The sequence below is a fragment of the Branchiostoma floridae genome, chromosome 6 (assembly GCF_000003815.2).
Source record: "Branchiostoma floridae strain S238N-H82 chromosome 6, Bfl_VNyyK, whole genome shotgun sequence".
NCBI lineage: Eukaryota > Metazoa > Chordata > Leptocardii > Amphioxiformes > Branchiostomatidae > Branchiostoma > Branchiostoma floridae.
Genome location: NC_049984.1, coordinates 23,799,048 through 23,823,890, shown reverse-complemented (window position 1 = coordinate 23,823,890; position 24,843 = coordinate 23,799,048). Strand labels below are relative to the sequence as shown.

Sequence of the window (24,843 nt, the reverse complement as noted above, 5' to 3'; positions counted from 1 at the left end):
CGCTAGCAAGGGACATAAAATTTTCGAGAAGACATCTGAGTGATAAAAACGTTGTAGAATCATTTTTCAACATGTTTGCCTCATTTTTATTGCAATAGAAAACGTGATGTAAACAAACTTCTTGATCCTATGTCGCCTTTATGTCGAGGCCCCGCATAAAAGTAGTACAATAAAAATATGATGCTGAAAATACCAATGTCCAGATGTATTGCAGTTTCGCATTGTCAAACTGTATATGTTGGATCATTTCCGACAAAGTTTAAGAGAAAGGGGAAAGAAAAAGAAACTATTTGTATACCGACTCTATTTTCAAAGACTGTAAGGCCATATTAATTTAATTGTATGGATAACATCCTGTGGGAACCCCAAACCGATGTGAGTGTGCGAATGAAAAAAGTTTGGCCAAGAAAAAATTTCTTTGTATACCGAACAATAGATTATCCCACTTTGTTCTTCTTCTTTGACCTTGGAATTGACTTTGATATTCCATGACCTTAGCAGCATTTTCCGATTTTTTTTATTGCAATCTACAGCATATATTTGCTCATTTTTCAGCTGCTTTATACAATTTACTGTATGGTTGAAAACCTTTCTTTTTGCAAACGGCCCAAAATTGACGCGCGCGCGGATGTCATCCATATAATCAAGTCAAAATGGCCTAATCAGAAACAATACTTTTTCCTTACAAATGACATGATAGCAAAGCTATCTAGAGACTCCCAGAAGAAGATGATTGGCGAATTACGTATATTGTATGACTCAAAACAAGCGGAAACTGTTATCTGTTAATACCGTGCCAGACAAATAGGACAAACAAGATAGGTTTTGTGTCGTGCTTTCATCCGATTTCTATCATAAGCCCTCTTAAGGCTTCATAAGTCGTCATAAAGTCTAGAGGACTGTTCTAAGAATCTAAAAGAGTCATTTTTTTCGATTTTTTTTATAGACGGAGACAATGTGGCACTGCACTCAAGTTAGTAACTTATAACAACAGTGCCGCATACACAGTGCAGATAGAAGGTAAAGGTAGTCTTTACCTCCCCGACCGAAGTCAGGTACCCATTTTTTTTACACCTGGGTGAAGTGACGAAGTTCGTGTTAAGTGTGTCCCAAGGGCACAGCGTCGGGAGCACGGTACGGTGGGTATCGAACTCGGGACCTCTAGATTCCGAGCCGAACGCTCTACCAATTACGCCACACACGACGCCAAATTCAAACGAGGCATTCAGATGGCAGACATCATCCCCTTACCCACAATGCCTTGTGATGAACCTCCGGGTTTGCGGAAAAGCGCTACCGTCACCACTACATTCTGTCTATTGGAAATCATATGTCTATTACTAGGTTCTAGCCCCGCTCGGGCACAGCGCAGGCTGTTAAACTATATCCTTTCGGATGGGGACGAAAAGCCATTGGCTATGGGAGGTGGGGGGGTGGGGGCTCAGTCGTTAGACTCAGGCACATCAACATTCTGCAATCTGCACGTAAAATGACCTGAAGAGAGCAAGGATGTCCGGTGTCCGGTGTGCTTTGCTGAAAAATGAAGTTGTGACAATGTCGCATTACACTAGGAGGGAGACATCGTCGGTGGCTACGTGGGTGGGGAGGGTGGTTGCTGGCTTTAGCCTCAAGCACCAAATGTCTGCACGTAAAAGTACCCAACACACCTATGTAGAAGAGCAGGGGTGTTCGGCGTGCTTTGCTGCCAAATGGACTAGTGACAGGGTCGCATATCAACAGGAGACATTGTCAAAACGCCAAACTCGCTAACATGGATTCAAGCATTGCTAGCCTGGAGTAAAGCATTGCTAGCCTGGAGTCCAGCCTTGTTAGTTTTGGTGCACTCCCAAAGATCGCTACCCTAAAAGTTCGGGTAGCTACGCGACTTTCGGTAGCGGACCAAAGCTAAGAAGGCTGCTGGACTTTAGGCTAAAGCTTCGCCTCATCTTCGCCGACTGCATTTCCGCCTAAATATGTTATGGTTGGTCTACACGTGCGTATATTTTCAAGACCGTATGAGACCCGTATGGAGTTCTTATCCACAGCCCGATGGCAAACAAAGTTTTGCCTGCATGTAAAGTTCTACGGCGTGTCTGCGTGCCCTAAATCCGTCGGATTCCCTACGTCCGTAGGCGATACTTACCACTTGCGGATCCCAAACGATTGCCCACGTTTTGGAACGTAGACAGCACGTATTTGCACGTACCGCGGGTTGCGCCCTTAGCTTAAAAATAACTTCTAAGCTAACAAATGATTGTGTACCGCCTTCAGGTCCGTGCCAGCCGTCACCACGGAGACTAACGGGGTTCAGGTTGTGATGACGGGCATCCCCAGGGTGGCGTCCCCCTGTCGGGAGAAGGCACCCGTCCACATCGACGTGGGAGGGCACATCTATACATCCTCCCTGTCTACACTCGCTAAGGTACGGATACATCTACACATCTTCCCTAATCTACACTCGCTAAGGTACGGGTACATCTACACATCTTCCCTATCTACACTCGCTAAGGTACGGGTAAATCTACACATCCTCCCTGTCTACACTCGCTAAGGTATGGATACTACACATCTACACACCCTCCCTGTTCACAGTCGCTAAGGTACGGATACTACACATCTACACATCCTCCCTATCTACACTCGGGTACATCTACACATCCTCCCTATCTACACTCGCTAAAGTACGGGCACATCTACACATCCTCCCTATCTACACTCGCTAAGGTACGGATACATCTACACATCCTCCCTGTCTACACTCGCTAAGGTACGGGCACATCTACACATCCTCCCTGTCTACACTCGCTAAGGTACGGGCACATCTACACATCCTCCCTGTCTACACTCGTTAAGGTACGGGCACATCTACACATCCTCCTTGTCTACACTCGCTAAGGTACGGGCACATCTACACATCCTCCATGTCTACACTGGCTAAGGTACGGGACATCTACACATCTTCCCTGTCTACACTCGCTAAGGTACGGGTACATCTACGCATCCTCCCTGTCTACATTCGCTAAGGTACGGGTACATCTACACATCCTCCTTATCTACACTCGCTAAGGTACGGGTACATCTACACATCCTCCCTGTCCACACTAACTCACTAAGGTTCGGGTACATCTACACATCCTCCCCATCTACACTCGCTAAGGTACGGGTACATCTACACATCCTCCCCATCTACACTCGCTAAGGTACGGGCACATCTACACATTCTTCCCTGTCTACACTCGCTAAGATACGGGTACTAGACATCTACACATCCTTCCTGTCTACACTCGCTAAGGTACGGGTACATCTTCACATCCTTCCTGTCTACACTCGCTAAGGTACGGGTACATCTACGCATCCTCCCTGTCTACATTCGCTAAGGTACGGGTACATCTACACATCCTCCCTATCTACACTCGCTAAGGTACGGGTACATCTACACATCCTCCCTGTCTACACTCGCTAAGGTACGGGTACATCTACACATCCCCCCTGTCCTCACTCGCTAAGGTACGGGTACATCTACACATCCTCCCTGTCTACACTCGCTAAGGTACGGGTACTACACATCTATATATCCTCCCTATCTACACTCGCTAAGGTACGGGTACATCTACACATCCTCCCTTTAAGGAATGGCCAATTGCCTGTTTTTTCCCCCCGAATTCTACGATTCCCGTAACCTAGTAGTGAAGACTTGGAGGCTATACAAGCCCCTCTCTCTTGCCACGCTAGCTAGCCAAGTTAGGATCATTTAGATCTCCCCTATGCTCTTTATGGACGTCTTCTCTCTATCCCTCCCCACCGAGACTCGTCAAGTTCGGACAGTTACACCGCTTCTCGTTCTTCACTCGCCAAGGTTCAACCACTTAATTACACCATCTCTCTCTCTCTCTCTCTCTATCTTTCTGTCGACTCGTCAAGATTACACCGCCTCTCTCTCTCTCTCTCTATCTCTTTCTTTACATGCCAAAGTACAACAACATACACCTCCTATTTCACCCTCTCTCTCTTTTTCAACACACCAATGTACAAACATCTACACCACTTTTCTCTCACTCTTTCTACACTCGTCAAGGTATAACTAATTACATTTCTCTCTTACTCTCACGCACACTCTCTCTCTTTCTTTCTCTCTCTCTTTCTCTCTCTCTTTCCACACGCCAAGGTTTTACCTCCTCTCTCTCTCTCTCTCTCTCTCTCTCTCTCTCTCTTATCACACGCCGCCAAGGTACAACCACTTACACGTCCTATTTCTCTCTCTCTCTCTCTCTCTCTCTCTCTACAACACACCAAGGTAATAGTATGACTTAGAAGACAAAAAAATTCACAAAACGGAAGAAAAATTCGTTCTTTATCTTTCAAATTCGTTAAGTCATCTACGAACCCCACAGTGCCGCATGGATCCCAATAAGATTGCCCACGTTTTGGCACGTAGATAGCACGTATTTGCACGTACGGCGGGTTGTGCCTCTAGCTTAACGTGCACGTGTGTTCGTACATATTTCAGTACCCGGAGTCCCGTCTTGGCCGGTTGTTTAACGGTAGCGAGCCGATCGTGTTGGACAGCCTGAAACAGCACTACTTCATCGACCGTGACGGAGAGATGTTCGGCTTCATCCTCAACTACCTCCGCACGGGCAAGCTCCTGCTGCCGGACGACTTCGGCACGTTCGACAACCTTTACGAGGTACGGGAAAAGCTAACTTTTTATCTACCGTAAGATGGGAAATGTTCGCGGGGATTTTATTTCGCAGAAGAGAGAAAAGAGACTGTGGGAGGATGAAACTGTCGTGCATGGATTACTGTAAAATCGGAAATATTCGCTGGGATTTTATTTCGCGGTCGAGAGAAAATAGAGCGTGGGAGTTTGACACTGTCATGTATTTAGTTTCCCTGTAAAAGGTTGTTGAATACAGAAACAATGTTTATGTAAATTAGCTGTTAATTTGCATAACAACTAGTGTCATAATAAGTCATAACTCAGGCTATCTACGTACAAAAATCATGATGATCTGCCAACCTCTTCAAAGTGTCGAACTAAACCGGTCCCTGCACTTCAGAAAATGGCACTAGGGGGTCCAAACTTACTCTCTACGCGAAGAGCTATCTACTATGCAAAAATCACGACCAGAACACGTTCTACTGCAGTACCATAACAAGCCGCCAGAGGGACCAAAATCTACTCAACATCCAATAAGACAAAACGTTTTTTTTTTTTTACCGGTATACGTACCTGTACCTACCCCTAGTGTAGGCTATAATGATTATTCGGGCCATGATTTTTGGGACGTCTATAGACGTATGGACAAGAAGTCAGCCAGGCTTTACCCCCAGAGTGCACGAGCTGTCTGGGAGAGAAGAGTTGATCAATATTCACTGACGTCTTGTCGATACATCTTTGCTGAAAATGATTTCTGGCACTCTTGTTATTGAGGTCTTTCAGATCCAACCGAATTCGCAGTTTTGTTGGTACAGTTTTTGTTAACGTTTGTTCACCTTTATCTGTAGGGTAACCTATATCCGTTGTTTGTAGAAACGGGGTATTTAGGGAATTCAAGTCGACGGATGTTGATTTCAATTGCAGTATTTTCAAAATGTTGCATTTTTCAAAACAACTTTACGCGTCTTGCTTTGACGTTATATTTCTAAGAACCCTATTTAAAAAACGGATATAGGTTACCCCACGGATAAAGATGAGCAAACGTTATGTTGTTTCAATCTTCTTTTGCTTCATTTGTGTGTGAAAATGGAACGATGCAAAGAAACAATGCTTGTTGCAATGGGTGTCAACGATGTTGAGTTAATGATTAGACCTTTCTTAGATTTCTACTACGAAGTATTAAAGTTTTTTTTAGCGGTAAGGGCTCACAATTAAGGCTTTAAGGGTTCGTGTATTTCTTTTTATTTACACTTTATTTTAAATTAAGCATTTCTCTTGGGTTGTAAACATTATAAAGAGAGAGAGTGTGTGTGTGTGTGTGTGTGTGTGTGTGTGTGTGTGTGTAGAAGACCAGTCTAACTGCTTATATTAGTATGTGGGTAGGTTTTGAGAAGACCTCAGAATGATTAAAGTTACGGCACTACAGTGGAACTTAGTGGTCGTCAGTTTTGAATTGTAGACAGCGCTTGAGACAGGGAGTACGTGGTGTAAGTTTTGGGCTCCTAGCGGCTTTTGTTTTTAACTGCAGGAGCTGGCTTAGTTTCAGACTTTTTGTGAAATGGCCTTCTATTCATCTAACACCTTGTCCGTTCTTTCCGTAGGAGGCACGGTTTTTCGAGATCCATCCTCTGGTCGCCGACCTGGAGAAATGGCGGGAAGGGAAATACTACAACAAGATCTGTGACGTCATCGTGGTACACGTCAGTCCCGAGCTCGGCGAAAGGGTGAGTGACGTCATCAGTTAAAGGGATTTTACTCCACAATAAGACGTATGTTATATTCTCTCATCTTAGTTTATCATTCTTTTCATCATCGTTCATCAACACCAATATCAAAATCATCGCCGTCACCGGCATTCTTATCATGGTCATTTTCATCATCATTCTAATCATCAACAGAATCATCACCTTTATCACCAACATTATTATAAAGGAAACTATCCGCCTACATCTCTGCGATGATTACGATTATTACGTTCACTGTTCTGAGTGCGCACGTGCAGTGACAGGAATTGTGGGTAACATGTCAAAGGTAAAGGCCCCTGACTTAGCCTGTTAGCCTGGTTACCAAACCCCAGCCCGATCTCAAGTATCTATCGTGCAGGGGTCTGGCAGGATGACATAGGAACTCGTCTCAATTTTGCCCCTTCTAGTGGGCAAAAAAAACTCCACCAATAGAACAGTAGCAGGATCAGCAGGAGGTAATTACACCCTACCATGATTGGCTAAAGAACCCCAACTGTATTTTTTGAATCCATAACAGTGACCACTAAGTACCTGATTCGCTACTGTGATAGCCTGCTGACCAACTGTGGTGTGTTGTAGCTGGCTACCTGTGGTGTGAGTGGTCATCAATCCTAGGTTCTCCTCCCTCTGATCAAGGGCCTTCGAGAACCTTTCTACAGCCATCCTGCCAGACCCCAACACGAAAGATATACGAGGGGCGTTCAATAAGTAATAACTCTGACCCACTTCCAGTTGTCTGATCTAAATGAAATTTTGTATGTGTAATGATTCATATCTCTATAATTTATGTTGCAAAAAAAGCTCTGAACTAATTGTGGTTTCTGATTTACTGGTGTTTGAACTGAGTTAGGTGTGAAATGGACCAGGTGTGAAATGGAGCCAGTTGAGTGTCGCGCAGTGATCCGGTTTTTGTATTTGAAAGGACGCACACCAAAGGAGACTTTTGATGAAATGAAAGAAACTTATGATGATGATGCCCCATCATATGACCTTGTAAAACGCTGGCATCGTGAATTCAAACATGGCCGGAAGTCTGTGGAAACAGCTCCCAGACCTGGTCGTCCCTCTTCTGCCATTGATGAGGCATCTGTTGCAGGACCAACCTGGGGCGTCCTACAAAAACGGTGTTCAGAGCTGCATCAAACGATGGGAGAAATGCATAACTCTGGCTGATTCCTATGGAGAGAAAGACTAATAACTGTGCCAAGTTTAATTAATCTCCTGCTATGGGAAATGAGTCAGAGATATTACTTATTGAACGCCCCTCGTATTTTGAGGTTGGGGTATGGTATCCAGGCTACTGACTTGTAAACAGTCCTTCAATGTCATTTTAACTGTCTGTATTTTCAGACGTGATGTCTCAGGGGCCTTCATCTTCTTTGATATCACTGCGCACGCGTACTCGGAACCATGAACGTACTTAAGTTCTATTAAGTACGTCATGGTATGAATTCTGTAAACAATGTGGTCCTTCCGTCGCGATTAAAAAATAACATCTCATGCCATCTACTTACAAAAACGTGTTTTTTTTTGTGTGGAAACACATCGCTCGTCTTTATGGACCACAGTGCCTGAAAATAAACAATAAACAAACAAACAAACAAACGTTATTGTTTTTTGAAGGTGTGTGTCAGCGGGGAGAGAGCGTTGATTGAGGAACTGTTTCCGGAGGTCAGTGGTGCTGTGTGCAACTCTGCGCACGCGGGATGGAACCATGACGCACACCAGGTCATCAGGTTTCCGCTCAACGGATTTTGCAGTCTCAATTTCGTGCAAGTGAGTCACAAAAAAGTTTACTACTAAAATACTAGTATTTGCAAGTGCACGCCCATAGGCTTATTGCTAGAACATAGTAGTAGCATATAAGAGACGACGATGATGATGTTGAAAAGTCACTCTTTTTCCTACAATTTGTGAGTTCTGCGATTTTAAGAGAAAAGTGGCTTTCTGTTCATCCGTGAATGTACGAAAGTTTGAGTTTGATACATTTTTAATTCCCCTCTCCCGGAAAAAATAAAGTTGGTTTACCATTGTATGCTGAGCAAAATGTAAACCTTCTGAGTAGATATCACATTGATATTCATATCGATATTTCAATCTTTTTAGAATCTAAGCAGCAATGTCAGGTTGGCATAGTACGGTTGGCCAACAAGTTGCCATTCCGTATTTTGGCAAATGCTTAGGATACAGATTTAGAGAAAGGCTTCCAAAGACGAGGTTACATTGGCAGCAAAGTGGAAGAAATCCAGACGTGTTGGCATGGTAGCCTGCAGCGGTTGTCAAGCGGAGGTGACAGGGTGCATATGATGAGAGAGGGCCCGATGCCAAACCAGGCTAGCTGCAGGGGAATCCTGGCCCCAACCACCCGCTAGTTACACCGCAAAACGTGCCTTAGTATGCTCATGTTTATTAGAGCTATTGAGTACGAAAATAACAAGCTGGGAGCTTTAGCGCTAGTTCACCTTTATCCACGGGGTAACCTATATTCGTTCGTTTCAAAACGGGGTATTAAGGGATATCAAGTCGTCGATCGGTGGGTTCAAATTGCAGTTTTTTTTAGAATATTGCAGTTTGAAACCACCGTCCGTCGACTTGATGGTCCTAAATATGCTTTTTTTAAATTCAGCGGATATAGGTTACCCACGGATAAAGGTGAACTAAGAATGATGGAACAAAAAGTACTGTCATACGATTTCGGTATCTGTTATAATAACAAAGAAGTATTTTCATATATCTACGTATACCTATTTTTGCATAGTGCCCTTATCGAACCTAAAATATGATGAGTAATTATTATATTTTATTTGTCTTCTTCAAAATTATTAGTCTATTTTAGAGACCTACTCATCAAGTTCAAATTTGTGTTGGTAGAACTCATTCTGGATTAGTGTTTAACTTCAGTAATCAGCACCCAAAATTGGACTCAAATTTTCGACTGTCAAACTTCAGTCTTTATCAAGGAATGGACAATCTACTGTTACTGTGACGTCACGTTATGCAGATAGAACACGAGCAGTGGATCAAAAGGGGGCACACCCCAGTTTATTCCGGGTTTCAATTGGAGGTTGCACACTTCCAAGACTGGTGACCATCTCTTCCAGGGAATTATCCTGAAGCAAAATAACGTTAACTGTATATGGGGTGAGAATATTCCTTCAGCTACAAGAACAACTGAGTTCTGATTCTTCCCACTTCCTATACGCTTTTCAGCCATATTAGCATCTAATGTAATTTCGCAGCAGATAACGAGAAATGTAAACACAAACTTAAACCCTTTCGTCACTTTTTTGTCGCGCACCACCACGGAACCCGGGCGCTAAAGAACTGGGGTGTGCACCGTTAAGTTGCAGAAAAACCTATGGCGCCCCCCGTCTCTGTTGACAGATGGCTGTAAAGCCCTGATGGCTTCTTTAATTCCTCTCGCGAAGAAATCTTGTTTTGTGTCGTTGGTTCTTGGTTTATCCCGGTGACTCAATGTGTATGTGTTGTGTTGTGTAACCTTTATGTTCTTGACCTTGGGTGTTTGTGTTCTAAGAATTCTGTTATGAAAGTTTTGAACTTCTGTTTTTCAGGTGTTGCAGAGGATGTTGCAGAATGGACTGAGGATTCGTGCATCGTGCGGAGGGGGTGTCGAGAACTCCCAGTTCAGCGAGTACGTGCTGTTCCGTGAACGGAGAGTCCCCCCTGTCAAAATAAAGGAAGAGCCCATCGAAGACTGATACAAACCGCCTAAACGTGAGAGAATATCCGCGGGGAGTGACAAAACCATTCTCAAAATTCCTGTCCAAAAATAGCTCAGTCACCCTTGAATATGGAAATTCCTAATAAGTTTTAACGAGTTGCTATATGTACATTTCAAAACATTCGTTGTAGTAAATTTTGATCGAATGTCAAATGGACTAAAAAAACACCATTCCACTAGGGCGGCGACCGAACGTTCAGAGTGCTCAACAGTTCAACAAAGTTCATAGATTTCAAAAGACACATCTTTTGTGCGATTTGCTCTCTTTTTACTCTTTTCATATTGCAATTATGAAATAAATGGTCGCACAAATCCAATTTAGGTCGTATAGCGGTCGTAGCGCGATCGCCGTCTAGTTGAGTGGGGGCCTTGCCTTTCTCCGTGTACATGTTGTGCAGTAAAGGACATACACAACCTAACCCTTGTTCACCGTAGAGTAACCTATATCCGTTCTCGAAAACAGCGTATTTAGGGGTATCAAGTCGACGGATGGTACAATATTTTGAAAATAACTTCAGTATTTTAATTAAAGATATTGCAATTTGAAATCACTTTCTGCTTACTTGATATCCCTAAAACCCCGTTTTTAAGAACAACGAATATAGGTTATTCCACGGATAAAGATGAACTAGGGTTATATACGCTGACACTGATATAGCCGGATTTCGGAGAGGCTTCAGAGTCTTTTTTATCGTTAAGAGAACAAATTAAATTCAGCAGCTATAGTAGGGGCGTTCACTAGTCCGAATACGCATGCGCAGCTAAATGAATTGTGGGTAATATGTCAAAGGTGAATGTCACTTACTTGTTAACAGTTTTTGCCTAGGCGATTGTCTCGATTTGCATAACAATATCCAGACGTATTAGGTATATGTTTTAGGGGCCATGACCTTTGACTTGTTACCCACAATGCATGTCGCTGCGCATGCGTACTCGGAATGATGAATGACGTCATAGGTTTGGCCACCAAGCTATTTCAGTAGAATAACTCTTACTTTGTCATATGGTAGATATATATTTCTGTTTCACATGTATTGTGTATAAACTTAATCTGTACAAAACCCTCTCACAATATTCTAAAAAGACGAACTTTCGGGTTGTATTCTGTACATCTAAAACTATGTCATCTTTGAAATGTCAATGATGTTTTCAGTGATAACCGTCAATTAATGAGCCACAAGAAAGTTTCGCAGTATTTTATGACTAACCCGTCAAGATATAATTCTAAAATGACATATAATGGCAATATTTGTATATGTACATAATGTAAGCCTGTAGTGTTCTATTAGTCTGTATTTATTTGTATGTTGCTTGTTGGGCTATACCATCTCACGGATTCATGAGGGGCGCAACCACATTTTTTGAGTGATTAATACTTTGCGCTTTTGCCGTGAGACCAAGAATATGAAGTTATGCTAGGATAAAATTCATTTATCTTAATAGTCAACGAAACATTTTCCCAAGCATTTGAATTTTTCTTGTAACTCTAAGACATGTCACCCCCGAATCTTGAAGGTGGAGTAGCCCATACAGATAAAGCTTCGAAGTGCAAGTGCTCCGCGTATTTGTGGAGACAGTGAGTGTACGTGTGAAGTTATTTGTAAGGCGATCAGAGCTCTCTCGCCAGCGGGTAACATCGCACGAGGTACCGCCAAAGTGCCAAGAAGTCGAGCTTGTGTACCAAAAAGCTCGCCGAACCAAAATGACCCTAGATCCAATACCGAATCGCCGTGTATTTTGTCATGTGTGGAAAAATACAAATTAAAGAAAAATAAGCCTACCCGCGAGCGCCGTCTTCCTTCACATTTCATACCCGTATTATTGACGCGTTTGGACGAGATTGAAGTTTGCGCTGAATATATAGATCTGAATGTTTGACGTATTTCTTTTCATTACATCTATTTGAGATCCTTTCAGTTCTTCCGGCTGGCCCCGAGGGTTGGAAGATTCCTCCAGAGAAAATCCCGGACTTTGATTTGATGCCAGGCAAAAGTAATAATGAGAGAACGGGATGAGTACCGCACGTAGAGCCGGGCTCGGCGGGCCTCGGGCGACTCGAGGCAGCCCCACAGAGAATGAACGCCCCCATTGGCGCCGGCTCGACTTTTCTTCGTCGATCATTGACAAGCAAACTTCTTGAAATACGCTCCAAACTTCGAACAAAGAACTCAAATCCCCCCCGATATGACATGGTTTGATAAAGAGGTATCCGCTATCCATATTTCATTGTTTTCTTTGAAAGTTGTCGTCCTCAATGGTAACAGCCATGATTCACAAGGGACAGGAAAGGCTCAAAGCAGACGAGCTCTGACGAGTCCTTTGTTGTATGGGACTTGTATGGGAGCTACTTAGGAATCCTATCGTTACAAAGCTACGTGTAACGCTAGTTCACCTTTATCCGCGGGGTAACCTACATCCGTTGTTTGTAAAAACATCGTACGTAAGGTATCGGACGATGGTTTAAAAATTTTAAAATATTGCAATTCAAAACCGTCGTCCGTCGACTTTATTTCCTTTATATTGGTTACCCGCGGATAAAGGGACATGAACTATCGTTACTATCTCGTTCAAATGCAAAACTGTTAACTTAATGGAAACTATTGTAAACACCTTTGAGTTAACGACGATTTAAATCCCGGTAGGGAGGAAATGGGGTGTTCGCGGTGGTTTAAGTTCGCGTTTAAACATAGGGATGGTTGGCTGAAGACAGAACAAGGATTCGCTCTGATGTTTTAGGTTCGCGGTCACCGCGTAAAACCGATAACATGAAACCAACGCGAAAATGTCAACATTAACAAATCTATAATGTAGAACAGAAAAATATAGTTGGAAAACAGTTGTAGGATTGATTATACTTATTCACTTTCAATAACCACTTTTCAAATATATACTATGTTCCATGTATTCTTAACGGGGAAAATTGTTAAAAAAGCACTATAGATCCTAGCCCAAAACAAGACCATAGCATGTCCAGGTCAAAAGATATAAAAAAAATCGTTCTGCTGCAGTACTATGGTTACACACCAGGGGGCCCAAAGTTGACCTTGACCTTCGTCTTCCCAACACCTACCCACAAACCAAATATCATTACAATCCATCCAGAGGTTCTAAAGTTATGCTGGCAACAAATATGTGGAAACACAAACAGACAGGCACACAGACACACAGACACACATACAGATAGACAGACGCACCGAAAACTATACCTCCATTTTCCTGGAGGTAATGAAAACATCATACATGTACAATACATGACTAAAACTCTTCAAGTCATTGACATTGAGTACGGTTGGGTACATGGGGGTACGGGGAAACATGTTTTTCTCGACTTCATCTTTCCCCAACAAATGAGGTCAAAAACCTTGGCAAGGCGGCCGCTGTCACCATGGCTACTGGATAAGTTACTGACCCTGTAGTGATGCTTGATTATATTATGTAGCAAGTGGCAGGACAGAGCTGGAGGGGCTGGTCACCAAAATAATATGGCTGTATTTGAGTAAGGCCTAGGAAAAAAAATGTTGTGTTTCCTGTTTCCCTACCTTCCCTAGAAAAACCTGCCGACCCTAGACTTTTTTTGGGGTGGGCAGTAGAGTCACATAGCTTCCAGTTAGAATTTTTATTCAGCCTGCTTCCTATTGAAGTAAAAACAGTCTGCTTGTCCTATCTGTTGTGCACAAAATCAAAGTTTTGACATCGAAAGACAAGTGTCCTCATGCATTTCAGTTTCCTTTGTTCAACTGTATTGTAATATGTATCACTAGATTTTTGGCTAGCCTAAAAAAAATTACAAAAAAAAGATATCCCCTACCTACCGACCCTAATTTTTTCAGGACTGAAACAGGAAACACAACATTTTTTTTCCTAGGCCTAAGGATGAACAGTGCAGATGTTGATTAGGCTAGACCATGTGTCCTCCCGCAACACTGTGAAGTTGAACATCAATGCATATGCTTCCAAATTTTACTTTTCTTGTTTGATTTGTGATAAGGCCATGTTGATTTGACTGTATGGATGACGTCTGTGTGTGCATCAATTTTGGACGTTTCAAGATAAGTTTTCAACCATACTGTAAATTGTACAGAGCAGCTGTGAAATGATAAAAAATACGTCGTAGATTGCAAAATACTTAGATAAGAAAAAATGGATGATAATTTGATAGAAAGGCAAAGGTAATTCCAAAGTCAAAGAAAAAAATATGAAAGAACAAAAATGAAGAATCTATCATTCGTAATGTTATACCTAATTTACTGTGTATGTTTGCTCATTTGTTTAACCTTTCTGACCACTTAGATTTCATATTGAAGGCAACTTTTCTTTATTTGCACATCCACTCGCATCAGATTTTGGGTTCCCAGAGGATGTCATCCATATAGTCAAATCAACATGGCCAAACTATGATACTTGTATATTAAAAAATGGTCACGTCACCAGTACTATACTGTAATAGTGAAATTTGTGATAAATACGTGATAATATCGAACTTTCTTCTTAACGTACAACAAGAAAATCTTCTTAAGTTTATGTCATCCTTAGACGGAGTCATCTTGAATTTGCCACCATTCCTCTTTGAAGGAAGGTTTAGGATGAAGCCGTGCATATGCGTGTCAATGTGTGGAATACCAGCATATCTATTGTATATCTTTACGCCTTAAGCTCTCGGAGGAAGTGGAGCTATTTAGATAGTCTTCTGCGTGCGAATTTTCTCATATCCTGTTGCCGCCACTGCGACAAATGTCAATAATACTGCCTAGGAGGCCTAAAATCACTGCTGTCATTTTCATCAACATCGTTGGAATCTATAGGAAACTCAAGTTTTTTTTATATATCGTGTTCTATCTATATAGGCTGTTTTATCTATTCATATGTGCTGAAAACGACCACAGTCACAGACGAGATAAGATGGCGTTTTCCCATACAATCTGAAATTCGTGCCCCTAGGCCGCCCCAATGGCTAAGATTTAGACCCGAGATTGTGCTAGTGCGAAATTGGCCACACGTACATTCGTATCCGTTATCTTAGGCTACGAATTTTACAATAAACCCTTGTCAGGATTATCCTATTCAAGGGGAGGTACGTTTGTAATAGTGGAGGGGATGGAAGGAGAGGGACTGACAAAATGTCTCAAAGGCGATCTTTTGTATGGCATGACGATAGATATTTGCATTATATTGGTCGTGTACGTTTCACTGCGTAACTAGGTAGCGTGTGTTATCCAGTGGTTAGAGGCCCTGCCTCTAGAACTAGACGCCGTGAGTTCGATTCCGGCTGTGTCGCTCTCACACTACCGGAAAGGGTTGCAGTCCTAATACCCCTGTCACATTTGGCGAAAATCGATCGGACGACGATTCTGCGGCAATCGCCCGAGCCTCGCTTATAAAATTAACTTTATGGCACAACAATTGTACAAGGTACAAAGTATGGCTTATTTGTGACAGGGACGGTTTTCTGGTGAAAAATACGCGCAACACTCGATCTTAAATATGGCCAATCTTCCATCGATACGCCAGAAGATCGTGGATAATGTGACAGGGGTATTATGACGGTTGTGGGTGTCGGTCGTACAAAATGTGGTGAAAAACGTAAGGTTGTCTTGTATCTCTGTCGACAGTGCGATGGTTCTTTCACAACCTTGCTTGATCCGGAAATCATACAACAAAAATATACGACGTTGTACCGACAGCGTTACGACTTAACTGTTTTCGTTAAGTATATCGTAATGACAGCGTATAGCTATTGTGATAAATTTGCGGATGTTCTATAGATCGGGCATTATGACAATGAACAGGTTAACAGTGTCCCATTATACCTACTGGTTAACTGTTACTAGTACCCTCTACAATATATCGTTCACCTGGTATAGACATGATAAATCAGATTTATGAATATATGAAATTAGAATATTACCTGGCGTTTCCGTCATATCCATAAAGCTACATTACCTCATAAGCCCACCTCAAGAATGACAAGCATATGGAGCATTAAAAGGGCAGTTTTATTTTAAATAGGGCCACAACAAATACATTTTATAGATGACATCAGCGCGCTCATTATTTTTGGATTTTGAAAAAAGAAAGATTTTTTTCTCTCCGGGAATTGTGAAAATGGTACCAAATGGGGGAAAATAACGCGTGGTAGCCTTGATTACACTTGAAGAATTGACACTAGCTAGGAAAATGTAGCCATGAACGTAGTTGTAGAAGTGAAACTATTTCGAAAATAAAAAGTGTCACCAATATCGTAGCCTTAACTGTAATTGTCAGCCTGGTATAAAGTGGTACTTAAGTTTAGCACAATAGTGTCACTTTTTGTACCTCTTGAATACAGAAAGAAAATACTTGTTGAATGCGATATCATGTTTTTGTCGCTTCGATGATTGTCAACCTGTTACAACGTTTATGGTGTCTGTTCTCAAAATATCTTGCTTTTTAACAATCTTGCTTTTTTCGCCCTCTCACATTAAATCTGGAATCAGTAGAGGATGTCATCAATAATATTTATTTTATGTGTCCTAGATATATGATTTTTTTTCTTCGGAAGGTTTTCTTTGGGTGATATTTTGATACGCTACAGCTTAAGTCAACGACATGTGAAGAACGTCACCTGGCGGAAGAGCTGCCAACTGCATAGCATCAACATCATACAGCAGAAAATCACGCAGCCACCTTTATAAGGTACATAGGGTTGGTGCCCATCTTCATTTCTGTAGCCCTTGGGCCACCTACATTTGTGTCAGCACTACAGTGGGGGGGGGGGGGTCTTTCGCAACTCTTAAAGTAAATGGACACGACCAAAACGAACTGACTCGAATCATACAGAAGCTCTAACTCTTATGTATTTTGTACTATACATACATGCATACATACATATTCATACTCATTAACACGTAGAAACATTCACATAGTTTTGCTTCCATTGTGTCATTATCTCAAGTATTAAAACTCTGAGACTCTCTAAAATGATAGCCTGCTGTCTTTTGTCTCATCAAATGCATTTGCAAGATTTCTATATGGCTTGTCTTTAGATAGACCAGAACCCCCCCCCCCCCCCCCCCCCCCAACACACAAAAATCAGAGCCATTGGATGGGTCATTTTGGCTAAAAAAGCTTTCTGGGGATGATAATACTACTTCATGGGTTCATTTTGTACAACTGATACAAGAAGTATAAGGTCTTTCCTAATGAAGCCACTCCCAAAATACCCAGATTTAACATAAAATCCCCCCAAGAAAGGCTTTTCAATGGTTTAAAGCCTTGTTGTTTTTGGGGTAGGGGGTTGGGGGGGTGGGGCTCTAGGCGCACGCGCTAACTGTTGCGTTACCCCTTTGGGAAAAGGCAAAAAAAAACAACGCCGTGATTCACTAAACATTGGTCTGCACTCCTGTGAAGGATGGAAAAATTCACACAATTCACAGTTCGTCTAGTTTTCTTGAATATGCAGTTACTAAATCCTTGAGTTATCCGGTATGCACGAAAATAAGTCTGTGATATGCCATTAGCTACCACTACCAATCGTGTGCGTGAAAAAATGCTCTTTCAAACGATATTGAGGACACAATATTGAGGTTTCTACAATAACATTAGCAATACGATAATATACTGCAATACAACTTGTATCAATGTCTTCTAGAAAATGAGAAAATTCTAACTAAATGGGAGATAAGTGACCCTTGTGGATAATGCATGGGAAATACCGAACCCATTTTTGGACAGTTACTGTAACAGTTGTTTTTATGTTTTTCCGACATAACACATAAATTTTAAAGCGGAAAGTGCGTTGGGGGTTGGGGGAGGGGGGTGTTGGTAGTCAGGACCTTTACCCCACAAGGCCAATTGATTTTTGTTGTTATTGTATACATTTCTGTCCGTTTATGTGTCGTTACATCATGTTTATTATAACTTTTTAGTTCTTGTGCGTCGCCATCTTGTTTGTAACACCACTCCCATAATTCCCGTGACCAGACGCCATACTACCGCCACACAATCATGAGAAAAAATACTCGAATTTAAAATACGACCTCTATAATAATGTTTTTTTTAATTATGAGGTACTATGAAACCTAGTGGGAGTAAGAGAGTTGATGGTACTATTTTTGTTCGCTCAATAAAAACGTGTGTGTACTATATGTTTTTCATCAGCGGCAGATTGGAAGCATGCAGATTCAGTCCAAGATGGCGGAGCTGAATTTTACGTATCATAGTATATACTAGTTGTTAAACACACCACACATTTGAGTGGATCAAACCTTTCAGGCCAAAATGGGGTAGGGAATCTCCCAAGCAGCCCTCCTAACCCCTAGCCTGCTTCCCCTATTGAGTCAGTGAAGTCAAGCTTACCCAAGCTTGATGTTTCTGACTTAGGGAGAAGAGATGCTGCTACAGTTATCGCTATGGGCCGCTCTTCGTCTTCAAGATGGTAAAATCAGGCCCTACGAACATGATTAAAAAAAAAAAAAACGTTTGTGCGATGAACGAGTCACCTTGCTACTAGCTTGTGACTCAGACGTTTCAGACAGATCAAGGAGTTTAGATATAGAGAACAGATGCATTTGTTCAGTTACTTAATATCTTAGTTTCGTTTTAATATTTAACTCCTTTCTCCTCTCTATGTCCTAACTACTCGAGGGTGTTACGTCAATAGAAAGTTAAGCCAACGTTCACAAAAAATGAAATTTTGGGGCCATGATACGACATTATGTTTTATGAATACCAAGAGGGCGCCATTACAGGTACACATACTCACGTACACAGGCACTCATACACAAACACACACACACACAGGGATACACAAAGGTAAAGCTAACTAGAAAGGTAATATTTGCAAGCAAATACAGAATGTTACCTTCACATGGTTTAGTCTAGCATTTCTACCTGGAAGGGTAAACTGATTAAGTTGCAGATGTTGACACAGGATAAGTCAAGACATGCAAGAGGGTACAAATAAATTTTGTTAATTTTTTATCTGTAACGTTATACATCTTGAATAATGAACACAACGTCCAATATTGTTCCAAACAGGGTTTCTCATCATCATCTCATCACAGCCCCATAGCTACAAGCCACAGGGGCAGTCTGTCTGTCCAAAAAGGTTATCCATTTCTGACGGTCGTCAACAGGGTTTACTCGACGACATTTAGCGTGTCGTCTGCGGGAGCGTCAAGGCCTATGAATTTTTTTGGCTTGGGGAGGTCCAGGGAGAAATTTCTTGGCTTGCGGAGAGAGAGCCATGGAAAAAAACTAGCTTCCTTCAACAATATGTATTCAAATGTTAAAAAAATAAAGCTTTGAATCACTTGGGAAATTCATATTCTCTGTCTCTGACTTGGTGCAGAACGCGAGCCGCGAAGTTCAGTTGATAACATAAGAATAAGTTTAATTTTGCGCTTTCCGTCATTGTTGACGAGCAAACTCGGCGCGTAAGTATAGACAAATTTTGCAAAAATCTCTAAAAAATCAGCGGATGTTTGCGGACGGTGCTGACTTTGATGATAATTCCTAACGCGCGCCGGCGGCGAGAGAGAAGCGAGAAGCGACTGGTCGAACCCAGTCGGTGCCGCGCCCCTCCCCCTAATGTTCTGGTCAGTCGCATCGTGCTAGCGCGATGTTTTGGTTGTCATTTTCCCGGCCCCGATTAACTGTCAGTTGTTGCTACCATAGAAGTAAAAAAAAATCGAACAATATGTGAAATTAAATAAGGTACTTTCAAAATAGTCTCCGGTAAGCCGATCGGACCTCATATGCTTGCGCTCTATACGGGGGCGGGACCCTACATGAAACGTGACAAATAGGTGTGCTTTTGATTCTTTAATTGACTGCTTATAAAATATGGACCGAATCTACCGGTGTCATCATGTTGCACCAAATTTGGGCTGACCGTCTATGAAAATTAAGATGTCGAAGATATTTCCCCAAAGGTAGGCAGAGATTTGTTGATGTTGGCGGTGTTGTTTTTTTCGTAATGATTTTCTTAGTCGGACCATCGCAAACAGTGCATTCAGCGCCTTTCCCCGTGAAAACATCAGCTAGATTGTGCTAGATACAGCCTCACATGAGGCAAGAAGTACATACAGTCACAATTTTATTATCAACTAGAGTTCCACGAACACATACCTTTGCCAAATAAACCAGGTTTGTTATGTAGAATGATGTCTGTAGACATAAATGTGTTACTCATTATGTTTTATTTTATATGCCTGGAGTTGCTTCATAACATTTTGCCGTTGCTTATACAAATTAGATCCCTATTTACATACTAATATTAAATTGTATCAAGCATCACTTAAGCTGTCAGCAAACCAAAAATCATGATGATCCTTTCATCCCTTCTTGACTTATTCTCTTTCAAAGTAGGAAACTAAACCGGCTCCTGCAGTTCAAGAAAAGATGTTAGCGGACCCAAACATACACCTCTTACTCTCTGCCATCTTTCTCAGTTACATATGTGACAAGTTTGAAAGTCCTATCACGGAATGCAGTGGATTTATCAACTTTCCTCATTAATTATGCAAATTAACTGTTAATTTGCATAACTAGTATTTCATTATGTAAGTTTTTACTCAAGCTATCTACATACCAAAAATCATGACGATCCGTCAACACGTTCATATTTTCTATTAATTATGCAAATGAGGTCATCATCTGCATAATTAATCTGTATTGATATTTCATTCTTTCTCAGCTACAAATATGACAAGTTTGAAAGTCATATAAAGGAATGCAGTGGATTTACACACTTTCCTAATTAATTATGCAAATTAGCTGTCAATTTGCATAATTAGAATTCCATCATGGAGGTCTTCCCTTTGGCCATCTACTTACCAAAAATCATGACGATCCGTCAACACGTTTGTATTTTCTCATTAATTATGCAAATGAGGCCGTCATTTGCATAATTAATATGCATTGCTATTTCTCTCTTTCTCATCTATATATGTCACAAGTTTGACAGTCCTATAGTGAAATACAGTGGATTTATAAACTTTCCTCATTAATTATGCAAATTAGTTGCTGATTTGCATAATTAGTATTTCATTATGTACATTGTTACTTGGGCTATCTACATACTAAAAATCATGACGATCCATTGACACGTTCTCAAGTTATTCTCGTCCTAAGTTTGAAAGGAAATCGGCGACTGCAGTTCCAAGCAAGCTGCTAGGGGGTCCAAACTTACAGCACTTACTCTCTGCCCCAAGGGCTATCTACCACCCAAAAATGATAACCACAGCATGTCCAGAACACGAGATATCAAATATTGAGGTTCTGCTGCAGTACCTTAGCAAGCCACTAGGGGGCCCATTATCGAACTTGACCTTCGTTTTCCCGACCCCTACCCACCTACCAAATATTATCGGGATCCATCCAAGGCTTCTTGAGTTATGCTGTTAACACACACACACACACAGACAGACAGACTCACAAGCCTAAAACATAACCTTAGCCATTCTGGCAAAGGTAAATATTATAGAATTGAATTCTCGTTTCTATCTACTTGAATTAGACTAACTTCTGAAGAGAGCAAAATTAAAACAAGCGTACCAAGTTACGGCACACTGCGTAGCACAAAATCGGAAGGTACATTCACAGCTTGAAACGTCTCACAGAGTTTGCCGCTTGTACAACGCAGCGCGAAGGGTTCTCCTCAGCATGCTCAGTCACACTTTTACGTTTTCTATGAACCATATACCCAGTGTGAAATCGAATGTTACACATATCCTGTTTATGTCGCAGTAAGAGCGCAGCGCGATCGCCGTCTAGTGGAAATTTCGAAAGGGGGCCTTACCAACTACTGTAAATCGCACAAATTCACAGAAACAGCTGATTAGCGTAATCGCTAAAATTGCCACAAATCTATTATATTCGTTCACGTCCCGCAGTTGCCGGACACTCTCAGAGCAGAAATTGATATGGCTACCCCTGCACACTGCACGTGATCTTCACAGTACGCAGCACATCTCCGCTATGCTTCCTGTCACAGTCAATCTGTGTAAATTCATTCATATTTTGAACGACCCAATCATTTTTTCAGAGCCCGCAATTCATATTTCATAAATTTCTTTTATTTTTAGCAAACAATTTTGATTTGCGTTTGATGTACGTAGTTTGTTTATGCCCTCATTATCAATACGTGCCGCAGTCGGTACACTTCAAACCCGTCCGCCTGTCAATCATGCAAACTTCAAGGGGTTAAGTTTCTGCTACACTTAACTTTCGCGTTGACTTATGCTGATTTGTGCCTGGGGATTTGTGCTGTGCCGGCCACTCCCACCGTGTATAAAGCTGTAAGTAGATTTATTGTAATTCACCCAGACTTCGTTTCCGTGCTCCACTTGCTCGCTGGGGACCAACGCAGCGCTGTGGTAACTTACATGATAAACAACAAGGTGAACGGAATGGCCGTGACCTAACATGGGGAGGGCGTTCCACGCTGCAGTTAATCGTGTTTGTTCAGGTCAGTTTAATAGCGAAATAAACTCATCAAGTCCATCGTTTGTGTTTCACATACCTTTATGTCTCAGGCGTAAAACTTTGAGTTTGCATGACGATCGTTATGCATGTTTTTTTTTATGTAACAGCCGGCAACACGCAGTGACCTTGCGTCTAACGTAGTCATGTGTTGTTGTTTTTTTTGCTCAAATGTTCTTGTTGACTCAGAAATCGGTTAACTACAACCGTGACACCAATCCGTGTTTCATTTAGACGACAGCTCTATGTATGAACTTGAAAAACGAACAGGTCTCGCTACATTTTTATGATTAACGCTATATGCCAGTTACTTATCATGTCAGGAGACATCCAAAGAAATCACCACATACACGTAACGTTACCACAGTTGTCGGCCTGTCTGAGAAAATTGCAGTAGTGCTCTGAATGCGTTTGTTCACCAGATTATCGCGTGTGTACGCACGAGTGCTGGCGTACTACACATCGTGTGTGTTCTCGATTCTACGTAACTCAAACACAACATAGAATCCGAACAATGTTTGGATGGCTCATAGTTAAACTGACTTGTGCAGGTAGCAAAACCTTTAGCTTAAACAAAATCAAGAAAAGTATCGAAACAAATACTTAGATTTGACTCGATATAGACCTTAGCCGAGACACATTTTATACTTTGGGGGCATTAAATTTCATTCTGCCTGCCCTCAATTTCATTCTACCTTCCTTGAAGTTGATATTAGTATGCAAAAGGTGCCGATATTCGGCAAAATAAAGTCAAAGCTCTGTGAATTTCTTGATCCGATTTATTACTTCTTGGTAAAATGAATTCCACAAATCATTCAGAGGACGGCTTCTGCCTCAATTCAGGCCGTCCAAAGCAAGATGAAGTCATCATTTGACGGGCGGACACTTCCGTGTTGCGTAGTGGCGGTCGTTGACCTCGTTCGAACACCATGTTCCGTAACTCCCGGGCGGGTTCCATAGCTACCGGTCGTTGACCTCGCGTCGGGTCCTTGGAACGTGGTTCTGATGTTCTATGGGGGCTCGAAAGTTCGATTTTGTGTTAAAATTGCTAGTTTTTTCACCCTTTTTTGCCCCATAAAATCATTTTTTGGTGTCTTTGGGGGACCAAATGACCAAGGTGCAGTGGCTTATGTGCAGACCTACCAGCTTGCTGAATTACGAGATATTCCAAGGTCTAGTTTTGGAGATATTCATGTTTTTTATTTGTGCGGAAAAGAAGAAGAAGAAGAAGAAGAAACGATGCAAAAACAGTATGTACCTTCTGTGAAGGTAACATAATAAACGCTAACCAGACTTCTTTATATTCAGATCTTTGAATATTTATTTATCCACTGACGTTTGCTCTGCCTAGATTTATCCAATGTGCTAAAATTTAGTCCAATCCGCGGCGATTTATGATAATCTTACAAGATGTCTTAAAAACATTTTCGTTAAAGTGAAAATTGATACACAAAGATAATGGCAAAAAGAAAAACAGTACTTACTTAACGGTGTTAAAGTGTGTATTATGTATATCAGAACATCGAAGGTCTCATACATAAAAGCGTAAAATAACTCGTGGCAAATTGAAAAATTCCTCCTGGCCATAACGTAAGGTCACCAGTTTACGGTCGATTTGTTAACAACGCAGTTTTACGGAAATCGCGCAGGCAGAAATTAAAAACTCTCATTTTGGAAGATATCTTAGTCGGTCTGCCTCAACTTCTGTGTGGTATAATATTTCTTCTGAGTTGGATTTATCGCCGTGCGAGCTGCTTCAATAAACAAGCCTGCAGCCAAAAATTCTTTCAGGGTGACCAATTTACGGTCAGTTGGGTGTTTCTCCCTGTGGTTATTTTTCTAAAGGTCATGTAATTGATCATTTCCCATAAAAAGTTCCCCAAGTAGTTCACTGAGATAACACGGTGGATGATTGTTTACATCGACGCCATGCCGTGCACTTTGCATCGCCGCTAAACGTACCGGTCGGTCATCTTTGCCCCAACAGAACGCCACTCCTAGCACCATACTGTTCCACAACTTGCCCAATGGTACTCATGACGTCGACGACGCATTTATATGTTTTTTATCAAGAGTATAGATAGTTATTGGCCTTGAAACGCGTTCAGTATACGTTGGCTTCCTCATGCCGTGCCCTCCCCACATGAATTTGGCTAAAACAGCGCCCCTTAGCGATTTTGCCCTGCCCTCCAATGCACAAGCTATGAACTGCATAGTCACGTGGTACAACATGG

The 24,843-nt window shown here is 41.7% G+C and overlaps 1 protein-coding gene across 1 annotated transcript; it reads left to right on the top strand.

The window, feature by feature from the left end:
- Positions 1–2,271: 2,271 nt before the first annotated feature.
- Positions 2,272–11,927, top strand: LOC118417795 (BTB/POZ domain-containing protein kctd15-like; the record flags this gene model as incomplete). Its single annotated transcript, XM_035823518.1, is given in 5 exon segments — positions 2,272–2,422; positions 4,508–4,687; positions 6,262–6,384; positions 8,029–8,181; positions 9,978–11,927. Coding segments are annotated over 5 exon segments (708 nt in total). The 3' UTR covers positions 10,125–11,927.
- Positions 11,928–24,843: the final 12,916 nt, after the last annotated feature.